We start from the raw sequence: 26,859 nt of genomic DNA on the forward strand, positions 1-26,859 counted from the left end.
CACGTGGAAGATCCAGAGCAGCAAGGAAATGTGATTACTGAAGAGTTGAGCAAGACCGCCAGGTCTTATAATTTTAAAATTAATAATTTTTGGATGACTGCAGGTACACCACAGGAGGATGAACAAACTTTAGAGTTTGTCAGAGAGAAGGAGCAAAATCTTAAATCTGTTCAGATCAAGAGTGAGATGGCAAGATCTCAGAACCAGAAGGAGACAAAAGAGTCACCTAGGAGTAGGTAGCAAAATGTTAGAGCTGTCATAGAGGAGGAAGATGGCAGTCTTATTCCAATGAAGACTGAAGAAATGCTGTCCCAAAGAAATGATCCAATGAATGTCACTGGGGACGGACAGAGATTGTTTAAAGATGATATGGAGGTTCCTAAAGAACAAGAGGGTAAGAATGAAAGGGAGGCAGTAAGAATCAAACAATTTCAAAGAAGAGTTAACCAGTAGCAAGCTAAGGAAGAAGAAGTTCACTACTATGAACAAAAGCAGGGAGGCATCATTGAAACATATGATGTGGAGGAGAGGCTAATTGACAGTCTCATGAATTCTATTGAGAATTTGAATCAGCATACTGATGTCTTGACAGAGGAGAAAGAAACAGAGCAACAAACTGAATTGTTGCCAAAGGAAGATAAGGCACAGAAGCCTTATGTTTTTTATTCTAACAAATGTTTTGTGAATGTAGGTTTAGTTGCAAATGCTGGAGGAAATTTGGCATAGATGAGCAGCCAAATAAAAATGAAAGAAGAAGATTTTGTGGAAGAATTTAATCCATGGAACAAAGATGCTCAATTGCTGGAGAGAATGCTGGAAAGTCAGAATTCAATGCAGAAATTAGATGTTGCATACGAAGATATCCTTAAAGATATTTAGGAAGTTTGGGTGGAAGCAATGTCTACAGTGGTACCTAAAGTAGTAACTACAACAATATCTAGGGCAGAAAAAGTTGGAGCAAGAGAAAAAGTAGAAGAACAATATAGGAATAAGCAATTACACAATGGAAGTAACCAACAACAGATTGAAGGGTTGGTGGACAGCAGCAACAACCTGAAGCAGAGAGAAAGAGGTAATAGTGAATGGTAGAGTATGGACCAGTTCAAGGATGTGCTGGAGACAAAGATTGAAGAATTATGGTAGTTGATGATGAAACTGTCCATATGGAGGAAAATGATAGCAGCAGGAAGGATCATTAATCAAAACTTGAACTTGATTGACAAGGAGAGGAAGATGACACAGAAGACAATAGAAATACAGCAGCAGCAAAGGTGCAAGACATTTGGGCAGCTACAAACTAAAGTTTCGAACTCTGTAGGTTTTTATCAACACATGAAAACACATGATCAAGAGATCATGAATATTTTCTACTTTGGGAGTCTGATGCAGGAGCATTCAACCCAAGAGAAAATCATTGTATTTTAGTAGACATAGGGGGTCATGTGTTTTAAGGAAGTTGGATTCCTAAGTGATGAATTAATGTAATATTTACACTTTTGAGTTAGAAGGATAAGAATTAATTAGATGTTGTGAGGATGTTGTAAATGCTCTCGAATTAAGGAGAACATGAGTGGTTAATAATGACAAGAGAGTTAGAAGTCAATTATAACTCTTAAGTTAGTTTCATGATTCGAGGAACTAGAGAGAGTTCTTAGGGATTAACTTGAGTTAGAAGTGGACTTAGAGGAAATTTAGGAGTCAGTTCAGTAGATTAAGGGTTTCAACGAGAATTAGTTCAACAAAACCTTTCTGGTATAGATGTAAGCCTATGGGCACAGTGTAGGGGAAGAGGCCACTGATATTGAAGATCAAGCCTGAGAGACAGAGAGTCTCGACATGTAATCAGTGTTCATATTTATGTATACAAAGGTTTATTCCAGAACCGTATAGATGTGTAAAATGAATATTGAATGATTGAATTACGTGTAAGTTGTGTATTATGTAACAGTGGTTGCAGGCAGAGTTCTGTAGAACTACACAGAGGGAGAAGAATGATTCGGAGGAATCATAATGGATCATCTAATCTAGTTGAAGGATCAAAGTGAAGCTCTGAAGAGACTGCGATGTGAGAATTCACAGAGGTCAAGCTCAGGAGTGTGTTGAACATCAGAAGTGGAAGGACGAGAACCTTTGAGGAAACCCGAACCATAGAGGAAACGCTGAAAATTAGCGTAAAACATAAGCAAGGAGAAGAGCAGAGAAGTGAAGAGGTGATGCACAGCAACCATTGGATCTTATAGATCAACGGGTAGGATTGATTTGCATGGTGGAAGAGCACGGAAGATAGTCGGTGACAAAGTGGTTTTATACAGGAAAGTGATATTTCGGCAGGAGAATAATCAGTAAGTGGTATTGAAGGGTAATCACTCGATTCCACACATTGGTTGACACATAGCACAAGAGTGGAGAGAGGAAACTGCTTTATCGGGTGAGTTTTCTCTGTGCTTGTGTCTCACCTGAAGTCATCGTGGACCATTGGATCCGTTGAGTGCAGATCCATGGCGGAGGATTGTCGGGCTAGTTGGTGAATACGAAAGGACATCAGCCGTCGATCTGATGGCGAAAGATCAATGGCAGAGATTAAGTCGGATCACAAATGTTATATGGAGTTGGATCAGAGTATAGAGGAAGGCTTTGATGGGCGGACCCGACGATTTATAGATGTGGGAGTAATCCTTTTGAGGTCCAGATCAAGCATTAAGCGCGATCAGAGATTGGAGAAGGTGGAGCATAGTGGAAAGGATTGAAGCCATGAGACAGACCCAACAGAGTTATAATGGCAGACGTATAATTTTTGAGATCAGGAAGGTTATCGCATATGGGAGGTGGAAGGTAGAGTGTGTGGTGTGACCGTGGAGGAGCCGATATTGTGATAGCGATAAAGGTAATCTCGAGAACCATGCAGAGGCTTGGAAAGGTGTGAAAAAGTATGTTATGTATGTTTTATGTGATTCTATTATAAAAGGGTTATAATATAAGAAATAGTGCCGATGAGGGGTTTTATGTGGTACCTCCGAGATAACCAAGGTTTAGAAAGGGGTTTGGTTATATATATATGCGGCAACAATGTTATGAAGGTCTAATGTGTGGGTAAGGTTTAAACTAAGGTTTATAAGGGTGGATAGAGTCCCGATAGAAGGAAAAGAAAGACAGGGCTATTGTAATGAATGATTCCGTTGAGTTTAATAAGGGGCCTTAACCATTGATGGTTGAAGATTTTGACTCGATGGTGAGTTAAAATTCCTGGGACAAATGTGCTATGCATTTTACATGCATACTGTGGGTGTAAGCAGGAGTTATCCCTACGTCACTTACCCCGTGAAAAACAACCAAGGGAGAAGGCCCACATTACTAGTAGCCGATAGGAAGGGCCGTGATCATAGGAAAATCCAACATATTTATACGCTACTTCATTATTGGATTTCACATTTACTCTATAGATAAAGGAGGAACTCTCTCTTTTACTTTCTCTTTTTTAGAATAGTATAGGGATTATTTATTACTTGCTGGGATCCCATACCCTCTCCCCCTTTTGTAAGCTATAGACCTTGGCTCACCGGTGACATGAGGTCTAAAAACAAATATTCAAGTAGGCTTGGCTTTCCTCCCCAGTCCGTCCCTATAATCCGAGTTTGTATAGTGGTACCTAACTAAAGTGATACGTAGGTTATAAGGAATATCCAATATGAAACAAGGAGGTGGAGGGGGATGGGCTTCTCCGAACCCAAATAAAGAAGGTTCGCTTTATTGAAACAATGTTTCATAAGGTTTTTGAATAGATCTGGAACCACTCCTTGGGAACTCACCAAATCTTCAGTTGAATCTGCCACACGTACACAGTCTTATGAAACTTTTTATTATACCTTTCGAAAATAGCAGGTATATAGCGATCGATGTCGCTCTCCCAACATTACTTTCCATTAAAACAATAATTTTAACCTAAGGTTTTCCATTCATATTTTATAAACCCTTTTTCCAAGCTATTAAATTTTGAAAAACTCACTTTTTAGATAAATTTAGGATAAAGTTAAAACATGAACTAAAAGACAAAGTTGACTAATGCTAGATTTGACTAGCATTAGTTCATAACATTTTATGTAAAATTAATTTGCATCGAAACACAATTGAACCAAAGTTTCACTCATCTCGTTGTCATGCAATTGTGTCAACCTCTTGCTGCCACCTCTCATCTATTGTTGCCACCACCTCTCAAAGTTTGGCCACCTATCATAAAACATACCACCACCTCTCAGAGTTTGGTCACTTGTCACAAAACATAAACTCGTCATGCCAACAATTTTCTATGTTATTCCAACTATTTTCTATATTAATTTGCTTAATCAAATAGCCAAGGTTAATGTGGCAGAGGTTGAGATAAGGTGGAAAAAACAACACTATCGTTAGAAAAGCTTAGCTTTGAATTTGTAAGTGCTGCAATCCTGGCGTTCCCTAGCGTGGGGATCAACGTGGGGATGGATGATAGAATTAAATCAGCAAACAAGCAAAGGCAAGCAAGTTGGAAGTAAGGCACAAGGAAAATGCAAGTAGGTTGGTAGTAAGGCACAAGGAAAAGGAAAACAAGTTGGTAGTAAGGTACATGAAAGCAAGGAAGCAAACTGGGAAAGGTATAAGAGGGCACAGGAAAGAGGTCACATCAAAGTAGGGAAGCAAGCTAGAAAAAGGCTTCGCTACTCAACTTCGACCAGTCTTCACTATTCAACTTTAGCTACTTAGGTAAACTCAAAATCCAGGTCGTGTTCTTGCAAATTGATGCTAAGAACATAGGCCCATCATAGATTATTCTTCTACTTCAGCGTCATTTAAAGCCTAAAAATTAGAATTTTTATTTTCTACATGTAACAATTTTAAAGCCTAAATTTTTTTGTAGTTTTATTTTGCAATTTTTTTCTGCAGTAATTTTACTTTCTTCCAGCATAAACTTTTTAAGCATTTTGTGCAGAACTTTTTTGTTTCCATTTAGCATTACCTTATGTTTTTCCTCAATAGTCAATTTTGGTCCTCTGTGCAGGGTGTGCAGAGTATACTATTGAGAAAACAATCAAATTCGATAGAAAAAACACATCTTTATTTTGATGAAAATAATCTCATCAAAACAAGAAGATTTTTGAGAACAAAGAGAATATTACAAGGTTTTGTTCAAGTACAACCTGTTTTTGCTTTATATACGGCCTTATTGACATTTTTGATGTATGGATAAATGTAATAATCAGACTGATATGAGGAAAACTATATAGTTATTGTTATGTTAGAGAAATTTCAAATGCTCTACAACATATACCCATGTATATTTTTCATATTTTGCATTTCTGTTTGAAATATTAAATATACAGTTGTGTTTCATTAAAAAAAAAAAAAACCCTTAAGTTATGAATGCAAAAATAAGTTGGAATTTTGGCTTTCTGCTCATGATTTTACCAAAGATATTAGCTAGATCATGGATATAGGTAAAGACCTTACCTATATTTATCCCTATGCAATTTTGAAATTTCACATTGAAGTGATAGCGACTGCCATTGAGACACTGAAAGCTAGAAGCCGAGCAGGAAGGAATTGGAACTCAAAACCAGGAAACCGCTTCATTTCGGTGTGGATGCCTGCAATTCCTATGCTGTTTCCGGTCTAGATGCCAGTGTATTGCTTCCACAATGTGTTTTTGGTTTGAAAAACCGAATCAAAAAGCTTTGGATTGTTGCCGGTTTCCTGTCTCTCTCTGCAGAAGCTATTTGATTCTCTCACCCAGCCCCTAGCCTGCCTGAGATAGTCGCATTGAATCTATGTTTAAGGGAACTAGTTTGACTGCCTCTCTCTGGCTTGAGATTATTAGGATTCATAATCTCAATATGGTAATGGGTTTTGTCTTTTTGGTCTACGCTCATATGGCAAGACCTGGACGGGCATTAGGCGCAGGTTGCATCTACTATTCTCTATATAATTTCTCATCACAACAAAGCAAACTCACCAGAAAATATTCACTCGTTATCAAATCTTTGGTTGCCTCCGATTTCAACCTATAAATTTCGTCCATGTGTTACTTAAATAACTTGAATATTTTGACGGGTGTTCATATGTTATGGAAAATTCATGAAGAAATATTTGTTGGCATTGGAAATATAAAAAAACTTGGCTGATTAGTAGTTGAAGTGTTAAATAACTTGAATATTTTGAGGGGTGTTCATATATTGTGGCAAATTCATGAAGAAATATTCGCTGGCATTAGAAATATAAAAAATGTGATTCATAAGTAGTTGAAGTCTTAGATAGAAGAAATGATATATAGAGTACTCTTTTGTTTCAAATTTTCATGGTTTAAGGTGTTAGACGGTTATAAAGTACATTAATTACTAATTGACGCATTTGCCTCTTGCTATATATTATCACTAATAGTAATAAAACATAAATTAATTACATGTATACCACTAGTCAATGAAACCGTAAACCAGAATTAATTATGTAGATCCTATGAAACGGTAAACCATACTTAATTACGTAGATCCTATGCCTTGTAGTAGTAGCAAGATTTCTAACCAGTTGGGGCTTTCTAAGTAGTTGGTTAGTCATATGGACTAATTCACATAAATAAGCCATGATATTGTAATTGTATTTATTGTTAGAAAAATTTTACGGGGGTAGAGGAGAGGAGTCTCACTCAGAATTATGTTGCGGAAAGGTAAGTCTTATGAGAATTCAGTTGTGTCAAGGTAAGTCTTATGTTGTGGCACGAAAATCTTAACTACACAGAGGCTTAATAAAACACAAGAAATAACTCATGGAAAAACAAAATAAAATAAAAAAGAGTTGCGGTAAATTTACTCATGAATGTTTAAGACCACATTGCAACATAACATACTCTTGATTATAATATAAAACATAGGAAAATACATTCACATGATAAACGGAGGCTGTAGCTCCAAGTGAAAATACAAAAGACTTATTGCGATTTACGTAGCACCGAGGTTGCAGAATAAATGTCTGTAAAACTCTGTAAAGCTGGTTTTCATGTGCCCACCAATATTTCCTCCACGATTTTCTCCTCACTACCTCACAGACTCTCGCTCTCTAACTTTCCCCACATTACAAAATGACTTTCACATCCATATTTATCTGAACATACCAATTTTAGATTAATACATGACAGAGAAAATAATTAATACGCAACATGGGCGATTTTACATAGTAAATGGTTTTCTAAACTTGCAGGTGTTGTGGAGTGTGGGCAATAGTCGTGGAGTAAATGTTTTCCCATATCTATTTACCAAAATTTATTAGATGCCTTAAAATCTCTGATATGTTGTGGAATGGTCAACGTTGTACTTCTGCTCTAACTTCAGTCCTTTCCCCTACAAACAAAATCGCAACCATGCAGTAGTTGATTGGGAAAGCACAGTGTTTGTCAGTGTGTTTAAGGCGGTGGTTGGCATTATTATTTCCAACACTCCCCCTTAATCACAACTGCCTCCATTGGCAATTCCCAAATAGTCTCTGAGATAAACAAAACTTTCACGTGCCAATGGATTTGTGAAAATATCAACAAATTATTCCTGTGACCTGCAGTGCTGCAACACAATCTCATCATTGTTAATCAACTCTTTCATAAAATGATATTTAGCATCAATATGTTTTGTCCTCTTGTGAAAGACATAATTCTTTGATAATGCAATTGCTGAGGTGTTGTCACAAAAAAATAGTTGTTGTTCCCTCTTGGTCGTGGCAAAGATCCCTCAACATCGTTCTCATCCAAACTTCTTGACATGTTGCTGCTGTTGCGGTGACATATTCAACTTCTGCTGTTGATAATGAAACTATCAGCTACTTCTTGGAGGCCCATGAAATGGCTCCAGAACCCAAATGAAAAACATATCATGACTTGCTCTTTCTGTCATCGACACTTCCTCCCCAATCACTGTTAGTGTAACCAACCAGCCTGAAATCACTTGTTGCGGTGTACAAAACACCATACTGTTTTTTCCCATTGACATACCTTAGAATCCTTTTTGTTGCTTGCCAATGTATTTCCTTGGGTGTCTCCATGAACCTCAACACCAAACTCACTGCATACATTATATCCGGCCTAATGGCAGTCAAATACATCAAACTTCCTATCAAACTTTTATATAATGTCGAATTGACATTGTTGCTGCAATCTTCTTTTCTCAACTTCAACTCCATGGTAGTTGAGGTTGGCGCAGGCTTGTTGTTCTGCATATTAAACCTCTCAAAAATGTCTGCTACATACTTTGATTGAGAAATAAAAATTCGATTTTTTGTTTTCTTCACTTCTATGCCCAAAAAATATCTTAACAACGCCAAGTCAGTCATTTCAAATTCATTCCTCATGACTTGTTTGAAATCAGCAATGAGTAAATCATCACTCCCCGTAAAAATCAAATCATCTACATATAAGAAAACATTGAGAATCTTACCATTGCTCTCTTTGATGTAGAGGGTAGGCTCTTCGTCACATTTGTCGAAACCATTATCCAACAAGTAGGCATCTATCCTATTGTACCATGCACGTGGTGCTTGCTTCAGCCCATAAAGAGCTTTCCTCAATCGATACACTTTGTCTTCTTTGCCTTCTACCTCATAATGAGGCAGTTACACAACATATACTTCCTCTTTTAGCACTCCATTCAAGAATGTTGATTTTACGTCCATTTGATACACTTTCCATTTATGTTATGCGAGAATCGCCACAACTATACACACTGTCTCCATCCTCATGACTGGCGTGAATGTCTCTGCATAATCTCTTCCATGCTGCTGCTTGTATCCTTTGACAAGTAGCCATGCTTTGTGCCTTTCAACTTTTCTGTCGACATTACTCTTGGTCTTATAGACCCACTTCACTCCAATGACTTCTTTTCCGTGCAGCAAGTCCACTAACTCCCATGTGTCATTATTATCTATTGCTTCTATTTCTTCCTCCATTGTCGCAACCCATTTTTCATCTTTGGCTGCATCTTCAAAATGGATTGGGTTATCCACATGAAAAAATAATGCAAATAAGGAATTCAGACCAGCACTGCTATAAACTTCATTTTTCTCATAGATTTCATTTAAATTTCTAAATTTTGGTCTTCTTGTGCTTGCTGAGGATGGGCTTGATATGTCACTTGGTGTTGCGCTTTGCGGCATGCTTGGAGAAGCACTTGCTTGACTGCGTGACATTGTCCTATTATTTGTTGATGGTGTTCCTTGCTCCCTGATTTCTTGCGCTTGAATAGGTGTAGAGGGAATCACTGTTGAGGAATTACTTACTGTTGTTAATTCCTTTTATCCTCATGTGGTATACATGCTTTGACATTTTGTGTCTTCTCTAAACTTCCATCCCATGCTTCCTCTTCCATGAACAACACATCTCTGTTGATTATGACCTTCTTGGTTAATGGATTGTAGAGAATTGGTCCCTTCAAGCCTTGGTTTTGTAATGAAGACCTTTATTAATCCTACTACGCATACCTCAATGCTTTAACAATATAGGAAACTCTGTGTATTGTAATTTCTCAAAATTCAAATGTTAAGAAATTATGAGGTTCCGATGGCTTCAACGTTCCAATATTCTGATATCCTCTTGCTCTGATGTTTTGATGGCCTCTAGCTTCTGATATCTCGATATGACCTGCTTTGATATTAGTATTTCAATCTTCCTATGGCGCTATGCTCTAGGATTATTATATTTTGATCTTGGATATTCTTCCTTCTGCTCTACTGACATCCAATATTTTGACCTACTTAGGACCTCAAGAGCCTGACTTCAACAATCCATAACGTTTGATCCAAGAGGCCATTTGCAGGCTTCCACACACTATTAGAAATCTATTTCATAGCACTTTCAAATGGAGAGGGTTAGATGTAGGCTTTGAGTCCATATTCTACCTATAAAATGGCTACAAAATTTCTACCATTATTTACCCGTTGAATCTTCTTCTTGTGCTTGGGATCCTAAACTCCCAATCACCATAGTCATCATTTTATGGCTTCTCGAGTAAGTCTTCTACTATGATGATTTTGTACAAAGCACTGCAACAACCATGTGATTCCTCCTAGACTCCCAATCATCATAGCCATCATTTTATAGCTTTTCCAATAAGCCTGCTATTATGATGATTCTCTATGAGAATCCTGTAGCTACAATAGGATTCCTTTTGAGATTGGAATACCAATCACTATAGTCATCATTTTATGGATTTTCAATAAGCCTACTACTATGATGATTCTCTACCGAAATTCTTCAACTACCATAGGATTCCTCTTTGTCTCCCAGTCACTATGCTAATCTGGTTGACATCAATGCCAACACACTCTCAACCACTAGCTATCGAGACAACGCGAAATTTCCAACGGTTTAATTGTACACTTGCCCCATGTTTTGATATGTCTAATATGAGAAAAAAATTGTACAATTTTTTTATAATTGTTTGATTTTCAATGAGAATACTGCTACCAATTTCTTAAAACAACACCTGGATACTAGAAACATTCAACAAGAGCAATGTATCAATGATTCACAAGATTATACTATAAAATTACTACTGCCATATGCATATTGACATATAGAGGAAAAAGGTTTCGCAATACATTGAATTTGTGAACTATTAATGTTAACATATATATCTACAATACAGAAACAAGATATGTTATCTTTAAATTCTATTCATCAAACACTTGCTCCAATTTCCTGTACATTATGCATGTACCAATATCAACTACAAATGCACATTTAACCAATGATTTAATCAATCTAAATACAACCTATTAAAGGATTTAAATGAGAATAACACTGCATGTAATATCATGAAAATTAATTTCCTAATTAGAATTGAATTCAAAAGATTGAACAGATAAGTTTTGGCTGAAGATTCAAATAAAAACTTCAAAAAAAAATTCGGGTTTTGATACTATCCAACCATATTTTTTAGTATTTTCTGGAATATCTATAGATGCATAATTTAAGGTAAATAAATAACAATTTATATGTCATATAGGAGAGCCAGTTTGCCTACACATGGGTATTGTAAGGCAATGATCAAATAGCAATAAGTAAATCTACAATTTTTTAATTTATGATTATAAAAAGATGTAAATTGCAAAATTGCCATAAGGAATCTTAAACAGAATTATAAAATATTCATTTCGAATCAAACAACACAAGTCATAGAGTAAAATCAAAGGCATTTATTAAGTAGTTAAAATCATGCACTAACATAAATGCCACAATTCATCACACATGAGCAGGGGAAATGGTATTGAAAATAGATGGCATTTCAAAATTGATTAAAAACGTCCAAGTCTATAGTCTTCACTGGTTTTGGACTCTTTGCACCAATGCATAAAGGTCTATAAATACTAAAATACAATAAAATAAAATACGTCTTGGAACATGGAAATCAACAAATTTTCTGAAAGTAAATACTGAATTATAAAAGGTTGTATGTTCAATTCAAATCTTGGAGGAAAGTAGGCATTGATCCTGGTGGATATTGGTGGCCACCTGCCTATTTGACTTGGACCCTCACTATTTTTTTCTTCAGTTTTTCAGTTACCTTAATTGTAGCATAGTTTACTATTTTTGGCAATATTTTGGGTCTTGAACTTCCAGAGCCATTTTGAGGCCCTAAACGATGTTTTTTTGCAAAATTGCTTAGAGATTGCTATGGCAATCACATTGGATGTTGTATTCCTTGGAGAGATCTTTCCAACGAGGTATCATGCACATCAAACAAATATAATATGATTAAGTTATAACCCTAGGAAGTTAGCTGCCCAACTAACCCCAACAGGGCCCATATACTCTTGGTGTTACATCTCCTCGGGTTAGGGTTTTAGTTGTTTAGAGTTTTCTCTTATTGTTCAATAATAAAAATTCCCTTGAGCCTCATTGTAACTCAGTTTAGAGGCATGTAGCATCCACATCTCCTCTTATAGATAAGCCACCATCACCCGAGCTAGTCTTATTTCCATTCTTTTTGTAAGCATATTTCAATATTTGATATTAATGAAATGAAGTGATATTTATGCTGCATCTTTGTATTTTTAGTTATGTCTATAGTTTGTTGCACCCTTGTTTAAATCTAGATTAGTGGTATCATAGTGGTCTGCTCTTTCTCTGTTTTCCTTTGCATGTCCCCAACGAGGTCGGGATATAAGGAGTTAGGGCTTGAACTGGTCGAACCCATGCAAGACCAACCTCTCAAATCCTGACAACCTCCCATGGCCGATGAAAAGAAAGATGAGGGGCAAGAGATCCTATCAAAATCTTGCTCGAAGAAGCCCTCAAGCATCAATGGAACGCGATGATGGACAACTTTGCCTAGATCATTCTACGGCTACCCAGGGGCGACACATCTACTTCTAGTAGCTACTCTAGAAGCACCACACCTTTAAAGGTAGAAGTCAACTTTGACATTCCCATATTTAAGGGTCAGATAGATGCAGATGCCGTAGATAAATGGCTACATATATTGGAAGGATATTTTTCTGTTCATGATTTTTCCAGCCGGGATAAGATCACTTTTGCATTTCTCAAAGCCGCCCCCCACGTTAAGGACTGGTGGGAAACCTATTGCGAGCAAAAGGATGATAGTACGGACTCAATATTTTTTGTCACACCCACTTAGAATTCATTCCAGGATGCCGTCAAGGAGTAGTATTACATTGTTGGAAGCTATGAGGATAAATACATAAAGTGGACCATGCTATGGAAGGGAAGGTACCAAGACGTGTTGGAGTTTACCAATATTTTTCATACCCTTCGCACAAAGTTGGGTATCAAGGATTTTGAGTGGCATTTGGTACTGAAATATCGTGGCTGCCTACACAAGTACATCCCGGACGAGATGGAGTTCCTGGACATCTCCTCGCTTGGCACAACATACCAATACATTGTTAAGATCGAGCAGAAACAAAAGAAGAGAGACATTGGATATGAGAATCCGAAGAACAAAAGACAAATCCAAGATGGGGTGACCGAAGACAACCCGTCAAAGCTGCAAAAAAAGAACGTCACCACGAAGTCAAAGAAGGACATAAGAAAGTGGTGATACTTCCATAAGAGCCCCACTCACAACACAAGTGAGTGTCGGACTAAGTAGTCATTGGTGGCCGAGTTGAAGGCTTCAGAATCAGATGCATGTTCTGACCCTGAGTCAAAACCCGACAAAGGGAATGACAAAGGGAAGTAGATTATTGATGTGGAGCCCAACGCCACTGTTTCCATCACCAAGATCCATAAGAATGAGCCCAAAGATCCAGAGGAGGGGAAGCATATTTTCCACTCACAAATGTGGGTGAAGGGTTTTCCACTGCAATTCATTATCGACAGTGGCATCCAAAACAACCTCTTTTCAACAGAGGTCATGAAGTGGTTGGGCCTACTAACCATACCACACTTATAGACGTACAACATCGAGTGGCTTCACCAAGGACGAAATCTCTGAGTCAGCCAGTAGTGTCGCCTTCCCTGCAACATAAATCCCTTCACAGATGAGGTATCGTGTGATGTTGCTCCTCTCGACATTTGTGATCTATTATTACGACATCCATACATGTGGAAGCGACATGCTGTATATGAGTCTAGAACTCACTCTGTGATTATTTATTTGGAAAATATGTTATACAGGATATTGAAGGTAGCCCCACCTACTGTCACCTCTTTGATCTCCGCTAAGAAATGTAGTAAGATCATCTCCGACACTAGGAAATTTATTTTCTTTCTGGTTCGCTCTCAAAGTAAGGGGAAGATCGTAGCCACATCCATGGCCCCAGGGAAGGGTTCCTCGACACAACAGAAGTAGGTGGATATGGTCATGAAAGAATACAAGGACATCTTCTCCTCACCCACAGGGGTATTGTTGCACTTTCAAGTCAATAATTCATTCGATCCGACTCTTGGAGAACCTCTACCCAACAGGCTGATATATCACTGCTCCATTGTGGAAAATGGCAAGTACAAGTAGCGACATGATCAACATCGGGTGCCACACAAGTTTCAGGTGGGCGACAAAGTCTGGTTGCATTTACAGAAAGAACACCTTACAAGAGCCCATCGGAAGCTCAGACCACTCTGATATGGTCCTTACACCATTACCAAAGCTATGGAAAACAATGCTTTGGAGTATAGAATTCCCCCACTACTTGGATTTCACCCAATGTTCAATGTAGATCACCTTCATCCATATTTTCCACCATTGTTGGACAGATTTGACATTGCAGAATAGCTCACACCAATAGTTCTCAACCCAAACAGCATCGAATAGGGCACAACTGATTAGACAATGGATACACAGATCAAGAACACTCGGCAACAAAGGATACAACTATATCAAGGTGGTACACTCTCTCGAAAGAAACAAACAAGCTGGTATGATCATTCAGCTGGACCTAGCTAAAGCCTATGATAAGCTAAATCGGTCTTATATAAGAGCAATTCTAAGAGCCTATGGCTGTGACCAAATTGGATAAGATGGGCTATGGCACTAGTCACCATGACCAGTTTTTCCATACTGCTTAATGGAGCTCCATCAAGAACCTTCACACCCTCCAGAGGACTCAGACAAGGAGATCCACTCTCACTGTTCCTCTTCGTTCTCATGATGGAAGGGCTAGGTAGAGTGATCAAAATGGAAAATGCTGAAGGACAAATCTAGGGTATCAAACTCACCTTGGATGGAGCAGCAAACACACATCAACAATTTGTGGATGATACAATGTTGCAGGGCATACCCACAGTCAGGGAAGCCAAAGCAATCAAAAACATCTTAAACGACTTTTCTATGGCAGCAGGCATAGAGGTAAGCCTCAACAAGTCCAAAGTATTTTTCTTTAACACTAATATTGCTATTTAGAGAAACATTACCAGAATTCTTGGGTTCCAAAGGGAACAACTACCTTCCAAATATCTTGTCATACCTCTTACTGACAAACCTCTAAGAGAGAAAGTGTGGGAGTCAATATTAAATAAACTTCAGGACAAGGTCAGAAAATGGACATGCAGGTCACTAAATTTGGCAGGACGCCTTGTGCTCACACAGGTGGTCTTGCATACCATTCCCATTTTCATGTTTTCAGCTCTTCCTACACCTCAAGCCATTAAGCAGCAAATAAGGAGCATACAAAGTGACTTTCTGTGGGGCAGAGGGGAAGAGAAAAAGAAGTGGGATTTAGTAGCCTGGGACAAGCTTTGCAAGCCCAAAAGCCATGGAGGTTTGGGGCTTCATGATCTTGAAACCTTCAGCAGAGTTTCAGGAGCCAAACTTTGGTGGAGATGGATCAAGGAGTTGACTGCTCCCTGGGCTAAACTTTGGAAACAAAAGTATGACAAGTATTGGCAGGAGAAGGATCACATTAGAATGTCAAGGCAAATCAGGGGCTCCCATATCTGGAACCTTGCCTGGGAAAATAAAAGTATTTTTCAGCAACATTGTTTCTGGGAAATCTAGGCAGGGAACCTAGCTCGATTTTGGGAGGACAACTGGAAATAGGAACCCAAAATTTGTAAGGATGAATTAGCAGCTCTCAAGAGTGACACAGATAACAAAGGGTTAATTTTGGTAAAAGACTTCTAGGACCAGGAAAGGAATAGTGGAAAATGGAGGAATTGAAAGGATTGAGGATACAGTGATGAGATTCCTCTAAAGTCCCAAGTAGACACTCTCACCCAGGATCTAGAACATAGAAGGTTTTGGTTTCCTCCTCACCTGACCAATTAAGATGGGGAAAGAACACAGAAGGTAACTTTAACCTCAAAGAGGCTAAACAGGAAGTCACGGGATTTAACTATCTGAATCCTGATCAAGTCTGGAAGAAACTATGGCAAAGCCCCGACTGGGTGAAAATAAAGTTATTTATCTCGCTAGTGCATCAAAGGAAGATCTTAACTTGGGAGAATCTTTTAAGGAAGGCTTCAATGTTCCTTCCAAATGTTACCTCTGTGGCTCACATGAGGAAACGATGGAACACCTTCTCAACCTCTATCCTTTCACATCCAATGTGTGGAACTGGGTGGCCTCGATCTTTAGACAAATTGATAGGGACAGACTTAGCATATCCAACACTTTGAAGAACTGGAGGAAGAACTTCTCAAGGAATGATATTATTAATAAATCCCAGATTCTGGTTCTAGGCTTTGCTATTTAGAATGTTTGGAAAGAGCGCAATAGTCGGATCTTCAAAAACAAAACAAGCAAGACCGAACACATAATTGACCAAATTCTAAGGGAGCTCAAAGATACAGTAAGAAGCTTGTTGAGGACACTTCCTAAGGATCCTCCTCTGCCCCAAGAGGCGAGTATTATACTTCATTTGGGTCTCCAGTCCATAAGCCCACATGGAATAATAAAGAGAGTGAGCCAAACAAATACAGATGTTAACATTTGGAAGCCTCCTCCTTATGGTTTCTTAAAGGTTAATATAGATGGAGCTTCTAAGGGCAACCCAGGATTAGTTGGCCTTGGGGGTGCCATAAGAGATCATGAGGGGCAAAGAAAGACGATCTTCCATGGCCACCTGGGTAAGGCTACTAATAACATGGTGGAGCTCATGGCGTTAGAGCAATGCTTAGAAATCCTAGTGGATTCAAATTCACATAATGTTATGATTGAAGTAGATTCAGAATTGATCATTAGAGCGGCCAAGAAATTATGCAATGGAACTTCTCCAGATAAAGTGTCGAAGCATTCAAAGCTTTTGCAGGTCTTTCACTGTATCTACTCCCACCTGCAAACCCTAAAAACTATTAGATTTGTCCATGTCAAAAGGAAAGCTAACATGTTAGCAGATCGTTTGGCGAACGAAGGAGTCATCAATAGGGACAGGGATTCTCAGCATGCTTGGGATTTGTTACCTCCAGGAAAACTGTGGGAGGATTGTCTCTATCAGGAGAACGTAGATATGGAGCTATGGATTAACAAGATGGATCAGAGGGGTTCAGGAGACAGGCGGGAGGATGGAGAATCCTAAACCGCCTGCCCTTTTTGGTTTTGGCTGCAATCCAAAGCTCTGTTTTCTTTCGGTTGGGTGGTGAAAAGACTAACTTGGGAAGTACCACAGGTTTGGTTGTCCATTTTTATATTTCTTAGATGGTGTTTGACTGAGAATATGGGAGGAAGGCTCAAGAACCACTCGCCGCACTAGATTAATGGTTTTCGCTTGGCGAAAAGAGCGTGCATGCTTTTCCGCGAGACGAGCGATTCAAAAACCACAAGTGGTATATTAGGCGGGGTCCAAGTGGTTTCTAGTTTTTTGAGGTTGGCCCCTGATTCCACTCTTCGTGTGACATGTTGCGGAGAGGAGGTGAGAGAAAACCACCTTTATCGGGTGGTTAACCCTCGTGCTACTTGTCCACCTGATATCTACAAAGACTGTCGGATCCAAGTCGGGTGATCAACGATGGAGATTTGTTTGTGTTAGTTGGATTGGTGTTTCAGACCCAAATGATGAAAATGACATTAACTCAGAAAAATATATAAATCACACATAAAAATCAGAGACAAAATATGGTGGAAAAAGGCTGAAACCTCATGCTTCTCTCTCATTACACATTACACATTACAGAAATAATTGAATATAGTGTTAAAAATAAATAGATGAGAGACAGTGTTCTCAAGATAGTGCGTGCTATCTTAGACACCTTTGGTTGAGATAATTTCTCCTTTGGTTGAGATAATTTCTCACCAGACACACCAATATAGGAGTTACCTAAACTAACTCCTATCTTAGAGGAACAACCCAAGAGTTAGGCACAAATTCCTAACTTGGAATTTTTAATTAATTAATTTATTTTTGGATTTATTATTGTTTTATGAGAGAGGCTAACATTCCCCCCTTCAATGATAAATCCAAAATAAGAACGAGGAACCATCTTCCAAGTTCTCATGTTGATCCTCAAAAACATTGCCTGAAAAAACCGCCAAATCTGGATGCTGAACAAACCGCAAAATGAAGAGACTGAGCCAGCTGCATGACTGATTCATCTCAGAGGGACGCTTGACAACTCCATCATGTGCCAAGCTACAAAAGGATCCAACTGTCCTTTGCTTGAAAATAGCATCCGGTGTCCATTAACACAATTTGATGAACGCCCACTGGCGTGTTTGCTGATGATGATTGCCCACTGGCTGAAGATGTCGAAAAACAACTCAATGTTGTTTTTGCTATGATGAAAGCTGCTCACTGTTTCTTTCGTTGTCGATTGCCCACCGGCGAATTTGCTGATGCCCACTGGCTGATGAAGATGCCCACTGGCTGCTGATGAAGATGCCCACCGGCTACTTCGCTGATGTTGTCGAGACTTTCAGTCTGACAACCACTTGTCAATTTCATTGACATTTACCTTCCCCCCTTTGTCAGCTGAAAGGAGAGACAATCTTCTCCAAAATATATTTGAACTCCCCCCCTTCAGGTGTAGGAGAGTTTCACTGTTGTACTCCCTCATTCAACTGCATGAGAGTACCGTCATCTGTTCACTGCTGGCTGCACTATGTGGGATTGTAGTCGGTTGTAGAACTGAGACAATCGTTTGACTGTGGATGACCATTCCCAAGGATCAATCCATTCATAATGTATCTTCAATCTGGCTGATTTTTGTTGGTTGCGACATCTTTCTGAAGAATGATTGGGCTTGCCACAATGGCAACACGGATGGAGATCAAAACATTGATCTTCCATATGACCAGTTCTTTGACAATGAGAACACTTTGGTTGAACTTCAACTTTAGGTTGCGTGCAATTCTGTTTGTCGGCAACTTTCGCAGAACCTGCTGAGGTGAGTGGTTCAAGAAATCCTGCACTCACAAACTTAATTGGCTTGGAATAATCTGGGATTTGTAAGTTGGTGTCATCAGGAACATATCCTAAGCCTCGTCGATTCTTGTTATTTTGAATCTCTTCCCAGGGCTTGATGATGGGTTTGGAAGAAATTTGCTCATGAACAACTTCGACACTTGAAGTTGTTGGGATGAATGACTTATCATCTGGATGGTTCAAAGACTTGAAAGTATCACTCTTTTCTTGCAATTCATTCCTTTGAAGTTGGGACTCAAGCTGAAGAAACTCAATGGTTTCATGTGTTTGCTGTAGATGCCGTGAAATATCAGCAAGAGTTTCTTTGCTGACGTGCACCATGTCTTCATCACTGGAGATGATCAAACTGTGAAGAATGTTTAATAACTGAATATGCTGCGCCATCTGAACTTGCTCACTTGAAGTCAGGCTCTCTTGTTGTAGATGTTGTGCTTTGAACTGTTGCACTTGATTTTGTTACTTGGATGACAGGCTCGCTTGCTATGGGACTTGAATGGCACGCTCGCTTGATGACGATCGCGTTTGTGTGAACGCTCACGTGAATGAATAGCCACGCTCGCTTGATGACGAACTCAACTTGTTAGAGTTGAACTTGTTTTGGTTGCTGTGATAGTTCTTTCAAGGAGTTAAAACTCATGGACTCACTTGATTGTGCTTTAAAGGAAGGGTGTCGAACACTGTCGAAAATGCACCCAAAAAGCTTACAATGGTTTGAATGACTCACATAAAACAAGGAATTCACTTGTCTTAATTTGACTAAGTTGAAGAGAATTGACGTGCTTGACTTCTGATCAAATCAAAACATGGGTGTCGGTTTCAACCAAGAATGCACCCGTACAATGCAATGTAATTGGAATTTGATTCACAAGTTCTTAAATTTGTTTGCAAGAATGTTGATGTAGACTTTGCTTTGAAATGCTTTAACTTGATTAAGTGAATTTGCTTGTTGATGTAGAATGTTGATGTTGACAATCTATGATTATGAGTTGTATTTGCACAGATGCAAGTGTCGAGTTCAATTGTCCTTCCTTGACGCTATTCTGTTACAAGTGTTGTGCTTGCTTGCATTGAACTTTATGTGTGTGGTAAATGCGATCATTTATGTGTCAAAACTAGACACAAATCATAAGTAAAAAACATGAAGCATGCACCATCATCAACACACTCTTCGTGTACCTAAGATCCCCTTATTCAATTTCGGGTGGATCTAGGACACAATCACCACAAATAATATGTCTTTATTAAATTTTGGAGTACATAAGCGTTCAGCTTCACAACATCTTCACGGAATCAGAGTTCTAGAATTTTTGAAAGAAGAAAATGTCTTCAAAAAAACTACCTGCACTCACTCACTCTCAAAGTAAAATATTACTTTGGATTACAAAAAAGAATTTCTCTCAAAGAATTCCAATTATCACTTTATCTCTCCAAAAAAAAAATTGCACCTCTGTTAAAAATTACCTTATTTCTCCTTATTTTTAAGAATTTCAGCTGGACAGCTTGGGAAGCGTGTGGAATCGATAGTGCTCCCACTGGAGTTGTTGCAGCAATTCAAGTCCTCTGATTTCTCAGATGCCCAGGAATATCTAGTGTGGCAGAGGAGAAATTTATTGATACTAGAGGCTGGCCTCCTGTTACATCCTGCTGTTCTGCTTGAAAGATCTGATGCTGCTGCTCAACGACTTCGGCAGATTGTACGAGGAGCTGAGGAGAAACCTATTGAAACAGGAAGGAACTCTGAGGCAATGCAAGCATTGCGTAGTGCAGTTATGAGCCTTGCTTGGAGATCAACCGATGGATCCACACCAGAGACCTGTCATTGGGCAGATGGGTTTCCACTAAATCTATGGCTATATCAAATGCTTCTTAGAGCCTGCTTTGATAGTGGAGAAGAAACAGTTGTTATTGATGAAATTGATGAATTGATGGAGATGATGAAGAAAACTTGGGCTTTGTTGGGCATTAATCAAATGCTTCACAATATTTGCTTCACATGGGTTATATTCCAACAATTTTTGATAACAGGTCAAATTGATACTGATCTGCTTGGAGCAGCAGAAAACCAATTGGTTGAGGTTGCCAAGGATGCCAAGACAGTCAAGGATCCGTTGTATGTCAAGGTACTAAGTTCTACTCTGAGTGCAATTCAAGGGTGGGCAGAAAAGAGGCTTCTTGCTTATCATGAGACTTTTCAGTCCACTAGTGTTGGATTTATGGAGAGTGTTATTTCTGTAGCAGTCGCAGCTGCAAGAGTTTTGGTTGATGACATTTCACATGAGTATAGACGCAAGAGAAAAGAAGTGGATGTAGCTCGAAACAGGATTGATATGTATATTCATTCCTCACTGCGCACTGCTTTTGCACAGATGATGGAACAAGTGGATTCAAGGAGGAGATCATTCAAAAAGCAGCTCTTCACATAATCTCCGCACTACAGATAACAAACATTGGGATCATCTCTACTCGAAACCATTGATCCCTAGATCTATAGTTATCTCCCAAATTCTTGCTGTAAATTACCAATGTCTTTAAAACTCTTTGCAGTGGAGTTGTTTTCTACCTATGTAACTGTCGACATATCTATTCCTTTTTATAAATAGATTGCAAAGTTCAAAAGTGGCATATTGCACATTCTCATCAAAAGAATACTGTGCAGATAGAATACACAAAGTCCAACCAATCTTAAGCTGGTTATAATGCATTCATATTTTTGATCTCGTCTCCACACATATTTTCTGCTCTTTTCTAATTGGCAACAATCACAATCTTATATTCGGTCATGTTTAAAAAAAAATCATACCTTCTCACAATAACATCGATTTCTATCCATGCAATGTATGGATAGTGGCAGGACATTTCCATCCATTTCAATGTGGTGAAAACTTACCATCATCTTTTCACACTCCCAGAACGTCTGCTATTAATTCTTCTTCAAATGCAATAATGCTCATGGAAGATTCTAGCCAATAACAGTGGTTTCTCTTGACGCCATCAGATGAAACACGACCTCCAATTCCACTTTTCATCGCACCATTGTAATGTATCACACACTGAATCATACTCTGCCATTTGTACATATAGTCATACTCTATCATGCAGTGCCAAAATTTCTCCTTTGGCTACTGACACACCAGAATTACACGTTCAATCGCAAAACATTTGTGAACATCAGGGACTTGATCCACGTACTCTACCTCATCGATCTCTACCAAATCGCATCAACACTTTACACCCCTCGCACACAAAGAGTGTATATATATATTTAAATAATCTTGCCACTAAATCCGATCAATTCATGCGAGGCTACTACAAGCTCTGATACCACATGATAAAGAATGAGATTAACTTAGACACATTACAGAAAAACACATATAAAAATCAAACACAAAATATGGTGGAAAAAGGCTGAAGCCTCATGCTTCTCTCTCATTACACATTACACATTACAGAAATAATTGAATATAGTGTTACAAATAAATAGATGAGAGACAGTGTTCTCAAGATAGTGCGTGTTATCTTAGACACCTTTGGTTGAGATAATTTCTCCTTTGGTTGAGATAATTTCTCACCAGACACACCAATATAGGAGTTACCTAAACTAACTCCTATCTTAGAGGAACAACCCAAGAGTTAGGCACAAATTCCTAACTTGGAATTTTTAATTAATTAATTTATTTTTGGATTTATTATTGTTTTATGAGAGAGGCTAACACCAAAAGAGTTTAGAGTGCTGGGCCTTAAGTTTTCGTTGAGTCTGTAAGAAAGTTTTAAGTGTGGTTTGTTGTTGGCTTTCTTGTGGACCCTCGGCGGGTCATTTGTGGCATTTTGTGGGCTTTGGTTTTGTGGACCCATCTTCCAAGGAGTTCAAGGTTCATTTAGTGCACATCAGTATGACCAGATGGTTGATTGCTTGCTTTTTTCCCAAAGTGTTTGGCTGGATCTCACTGGTTTTCTTGTTCAGGCTTCTCATGGTTTTGGGTGAGTGGTTCAGAGTTTGTCTGCCCTGCCGTCTGTTGGACTCTCACAGAGTGAGTGTAGCTACATGTAAATTATGTATTTTTGGCTAGATTAATAGAAGGTCCTACTCTTACTTGATCAAGAAAAAAGAAAACTTATCCTATAAAATGCCAACCAAGTCAATTTTACCTTATCTACTTAAGAATTTCATCCATCTCATTTTATTTTTTAACTTCCAAATATTAAAATTATATTAAAACAAAATTTCATTAAAATAAATAATATTATCAAGTCCAACTAAAATTTTCATTTTTTTCAAATAGTTTTTTAAACTAAAGAAATCTTTAGACTTAAGTATTTTATAATATATACCCTATATACATTAAAAAAGTGTTAATATCATCTCCCATTTAAAAAAAAAACAACAACAACAACATTACATATTTAAACTTACATACTTTATAATATATACTCTATATACATCAAAAAATTGTTAATATCATTTCTCATTTAAAAAAAAAAATTACATATTAAAAACCCCTTAATCTCATAATCCAAAAAATTAAAATCTCCTCCTCCTCCTTTAAACTTACCTACTTTTTAATATACACCCTAAATACATTTAAAAAAGTGTTAATATCATCTCCCATAAAAAAATTTACATATTGAAAACACCTTAATCTCATCATCCAAAAAAAATTAAAATCCCTTTAACCTCGACATCCTCTCCCCCGCCAACAAAAAAAACCTGAATACTTCAAAAGAGACAAATATTATTATATATACGTTAAAACGAAAAATATATCTACTATCGTCATCGGGAAAATCTGCCCACCTAACCTCATATCATCTTCGATAAAGAATTTTTCATATTAAAAATCTCTTTAACTTCAACGGCACAAAAAACAGCTACGTATCACAATCTTTACTTCTTATAAATATCGCTATTGGATTACTTAGTTCATATCTTACTATTTCATTTTTATAAGTGATAAAATTTGAATCTAAATTAGCTTATTATATATTTTTGATAATTACTATATAATGAATATATTATTTTTTTTGGTTAAAAATAAATGATTTTTAAATTTATTACCCATTAATAAAATTACAAAATATCTAATATAAAATATAAAATAATTAATATTAAATATTAAATATCTAATAGTAAATATAAAATTATTGTCACTAGTATATTACACAAATCTATATAATAAATTTTTGGAATTTTGATTCATTACATTGTCACAATATCAATTTTTATATTATGTAGAAATTATTGCTCTTCTTGTATATGTATTTTAGTTCAATTAAATGTATCATAAATTGATATAATATATCTCATATATAAAAAAATCTAGATTTAAATTTCATAAATTATTTTTAGATTTAAATTTTATAAATTATATTATATATTTGGAAATACATTATTTTAAAATATGTATTAAAATTTTTCTATAAAAATTGTTTAATTAGTAACCACCCTATTATGAAGTATTATGACACATTATGTAAATTGTGAAATACAACCTTTGCAATTAGTACATAGTGACCTTTGTGGACCCTTGCAAGATTCTCTAGAAGGTTGCAAATATTTCTTACTCTTTATTGATGATTTCAGCAGAATGACATGGGTTTACTTCTTGAAGCATAAGTCAGAGGCATTTGAAAAGTTTAGAACTTTTCATCAACTTGTTGAAAATGAAGTCAAAGAAAAGATTGGCACTCTTAGAACTGATTATGGAGGAGAATTCAATTCAAATGAATTCCAAAGTTATTGCAGAGACAATGGGATCAAACGACATCTTACAAATGTCTACACTCCACAGCAAAATGGAGTAGTAGAAAGAATGAATCACACTTTGTTAGGAATGATGAGATCTATGTTAACTTTTAAAAAGTTAAGTCCTATTTATTGCGCAGAAGCAATCCATACAATTGTTTACTTAAGGAACATGTCTCCCACTACTTCTTTGGATGGAATCACAACTTATGAAGCATGGTTTGGTTTCACACCTAAAGTTAAACACCTTAGAGTTTTTGGTTCCATGTGCTATGCCTTAGTTCCAAAAGAAAAATGAACTAATCTTGACTCACGAAGTTTGAAATGCACAAGGATTGGATATTCGGATGAGAAGAAAGGGTACAGGATTTTGTCAAATGGGAAATTTATTGTCAGAAGATATGTAATTTTTTATGAAACTAAGAGTAAGAGTGCTAAAGAAATAGAATATCTTCTTCAAAAATTGGAAACAAAAGGAGATAAAAGGAAAGTAAACTTTCAAAGTCAACCAAATTTACAAAATTGGTATGAGCTTTATTTTCCTTCCTCTGAAGATGATTCATCCAATCCATCTACTTCACCAACACAATCTGGGTCTTTTGGCAGTTCATCAAAATCTCCTAGTAGTAGTAGTTCTTTTGACAATGATTCTTTGGCCCCAGAATATGCAGCTGATCAACGTACCTCTGTTTACATTAATCCTCTTTATAATGATGGTGACTTTTTAGAATCTCAAACAAGTGAACATCAATTTCCAAAATGGGTTGTTCAACTTTTGAAAGATGTAAGGCTCGACGAGAAAAATAAAACAGGAACAAGGGGATCAACCAAGAATGAAGGAAAATTTTCCTTGATCACGAATGATTTTACTGAACCCTCCACATACAAAGAGGTAATAAAATATAAAGAATGGAAACAAGCTATACTTGAAGAATATAAGCCAATTCAAGACAACAATGCTTTGAAACTTCTTGATTGTCCTCAAAGTGTTAAACCCATCGGATGCAAATGTGTTTACAGAATTAAGTACGACCAAAATGGAGAAATCGACAAGTACAAAGCTAGACTTGTGGTTAAGGGTTTTGCACAAAAGGAAGGCATTGATTATGAGGAAACTTTTGCTCCTACGGCAAAATGGAACACCATCCACTTAACACTTGCATTAGCAGCACAAAAAGGATGGAAAGTTCATCAGATGGATGTAAAGAGTTATTTCCTCAATGGATATTTATAGGAAGATGTATATATGACACAACTGCCAGGTTTTGAAATTGAAGGGAAAGAACATAAAGTCTGCAAACTGATCAAGGCCTTATATGGGTTAAAACAAGCTCCACGAGCTTGGTATCCCAAAATGGATGAATACCTTCGGAATGTTGGCTTTCAATGAAGTGAATCTGATGATACTTTGTATGTACGTCAACACAGTAAAAATCTGGTAATTCTTGTTATGTATGTAGATGATTTGATTATTACTGGAAACAATGATGATCATGTTGTACAGGTGAAAAAGGAGTTACATGCAGGATTTAAGATGACAGATTTGGGACTACTTCACTACTATCTTGGAGTTGAAGTATTCCAACGACCACATCATATTTTCATTTCTTGGAGTAATTATGCAACAAAGTTCTTCAGCAATTTGGAATGTAGGATTGCAAGCCCGTTCTTACCTCCGTGGAACAAAACTTGAAACTTTCAAAATTTGAAAGGGGGAAATGTGGACAACACTACTTATAGATAGTTGATTAGCAGCTTGATTTATCTAACAACGACTCGAATAGATCTATCTTATGCACTTAGTATTCTTTCACGCTTTATGCAGGAACCTCGAGACAGCCACTGGAATGTGGCCAAAAGGGTTCTACAATATATCCAAGGAACAAAATATTTTGGTCATCTTTACAAAAAGTCTAAAAACTTTGTACTTGGTGGATTTTCATATGTCGACTTTGCTCGCAGTATTGATGATCGAGCATCAACCTCCTGTTATTTAGTGAACATGGGGTTAGCTGTAGAATCTCGAAGTTACAAGAAACAAGCTACATTGGCCACTTCTTTAGTCGAAGTAGAATACATATCAGCATGTGAAATTATTTGGTTGCGCAGATTTTTGCAGGATTTGGGCATTCCACAAGTAGAAGCTACATCATTATTCATTGATGGCGAGTTAGCCATAAATCTTGCCAAGAATCCATTTTTTCATTCCAAAACATAACATGTGGACACCAAGTATCATCGCATTAGATCGCTCATTTACAAGGACATCATTAAGCCAGTTTATTGTTCTTCAGAAGATC

General features: G+C 37.4%; 1 protein-coding gene across 1 annotated transcript; it reads left to right on the forward strand.

Annotated features, from left to right (window-relative positions):
- Positions 1–897: 897 nt before the first annotated feature.
- On the forward strand, positions 898–21,242 carry LOC149171508 (protein unc-13 homolog). The gene is made up of 2 exons (XM_089426007.1): positions 898–1,072; positions 20,311–21,242. Exons 1-2 carry the CDS (start codon positions 898–900, stop codon positions 21,240–21,242), a joined length of 1,107 nt encoding a protein of 368 aa, XP_089282133.1.
- Positions 21,243–26,859: the final 5,617 nt, after the last annotated feature.

Source organism: Pinus tabuliformis, chromosome 4_2 (genome assembly GCF_031772625.1).
Source record: "Pinus tabuliformis cultivar Carrire ecotype Pingquan chromosome 4_2, CPIR1, whole genome shotgun sequence".
In the NCBI taxonomy this organism is placed as follows: Eukaryota; Viridiplantae; Streptophyta; class Pinopsida; order Pinales; family Pinaceae; genus Pinus; species Pinus tabuliformis.

What these genes read in the sequence shown, in the direction of transcription:
- LOC149171508 (XM_089426007.1), top strand. Translation starts at nt 898, where the DNA reads ATGTCTACAGTGGTACCTAAAGTAGTAACTACAACAATATCTAGGGCA. An exon ending in CCTGAAGCAGAGAGAAAGAG is followed by an intron (nt 1,073 to 20,310) that starts GTAATAGTGAAT and finishes TAAGAATTTCAG; the next exon opens with CTGGACAGCTTGGGAAGCGT.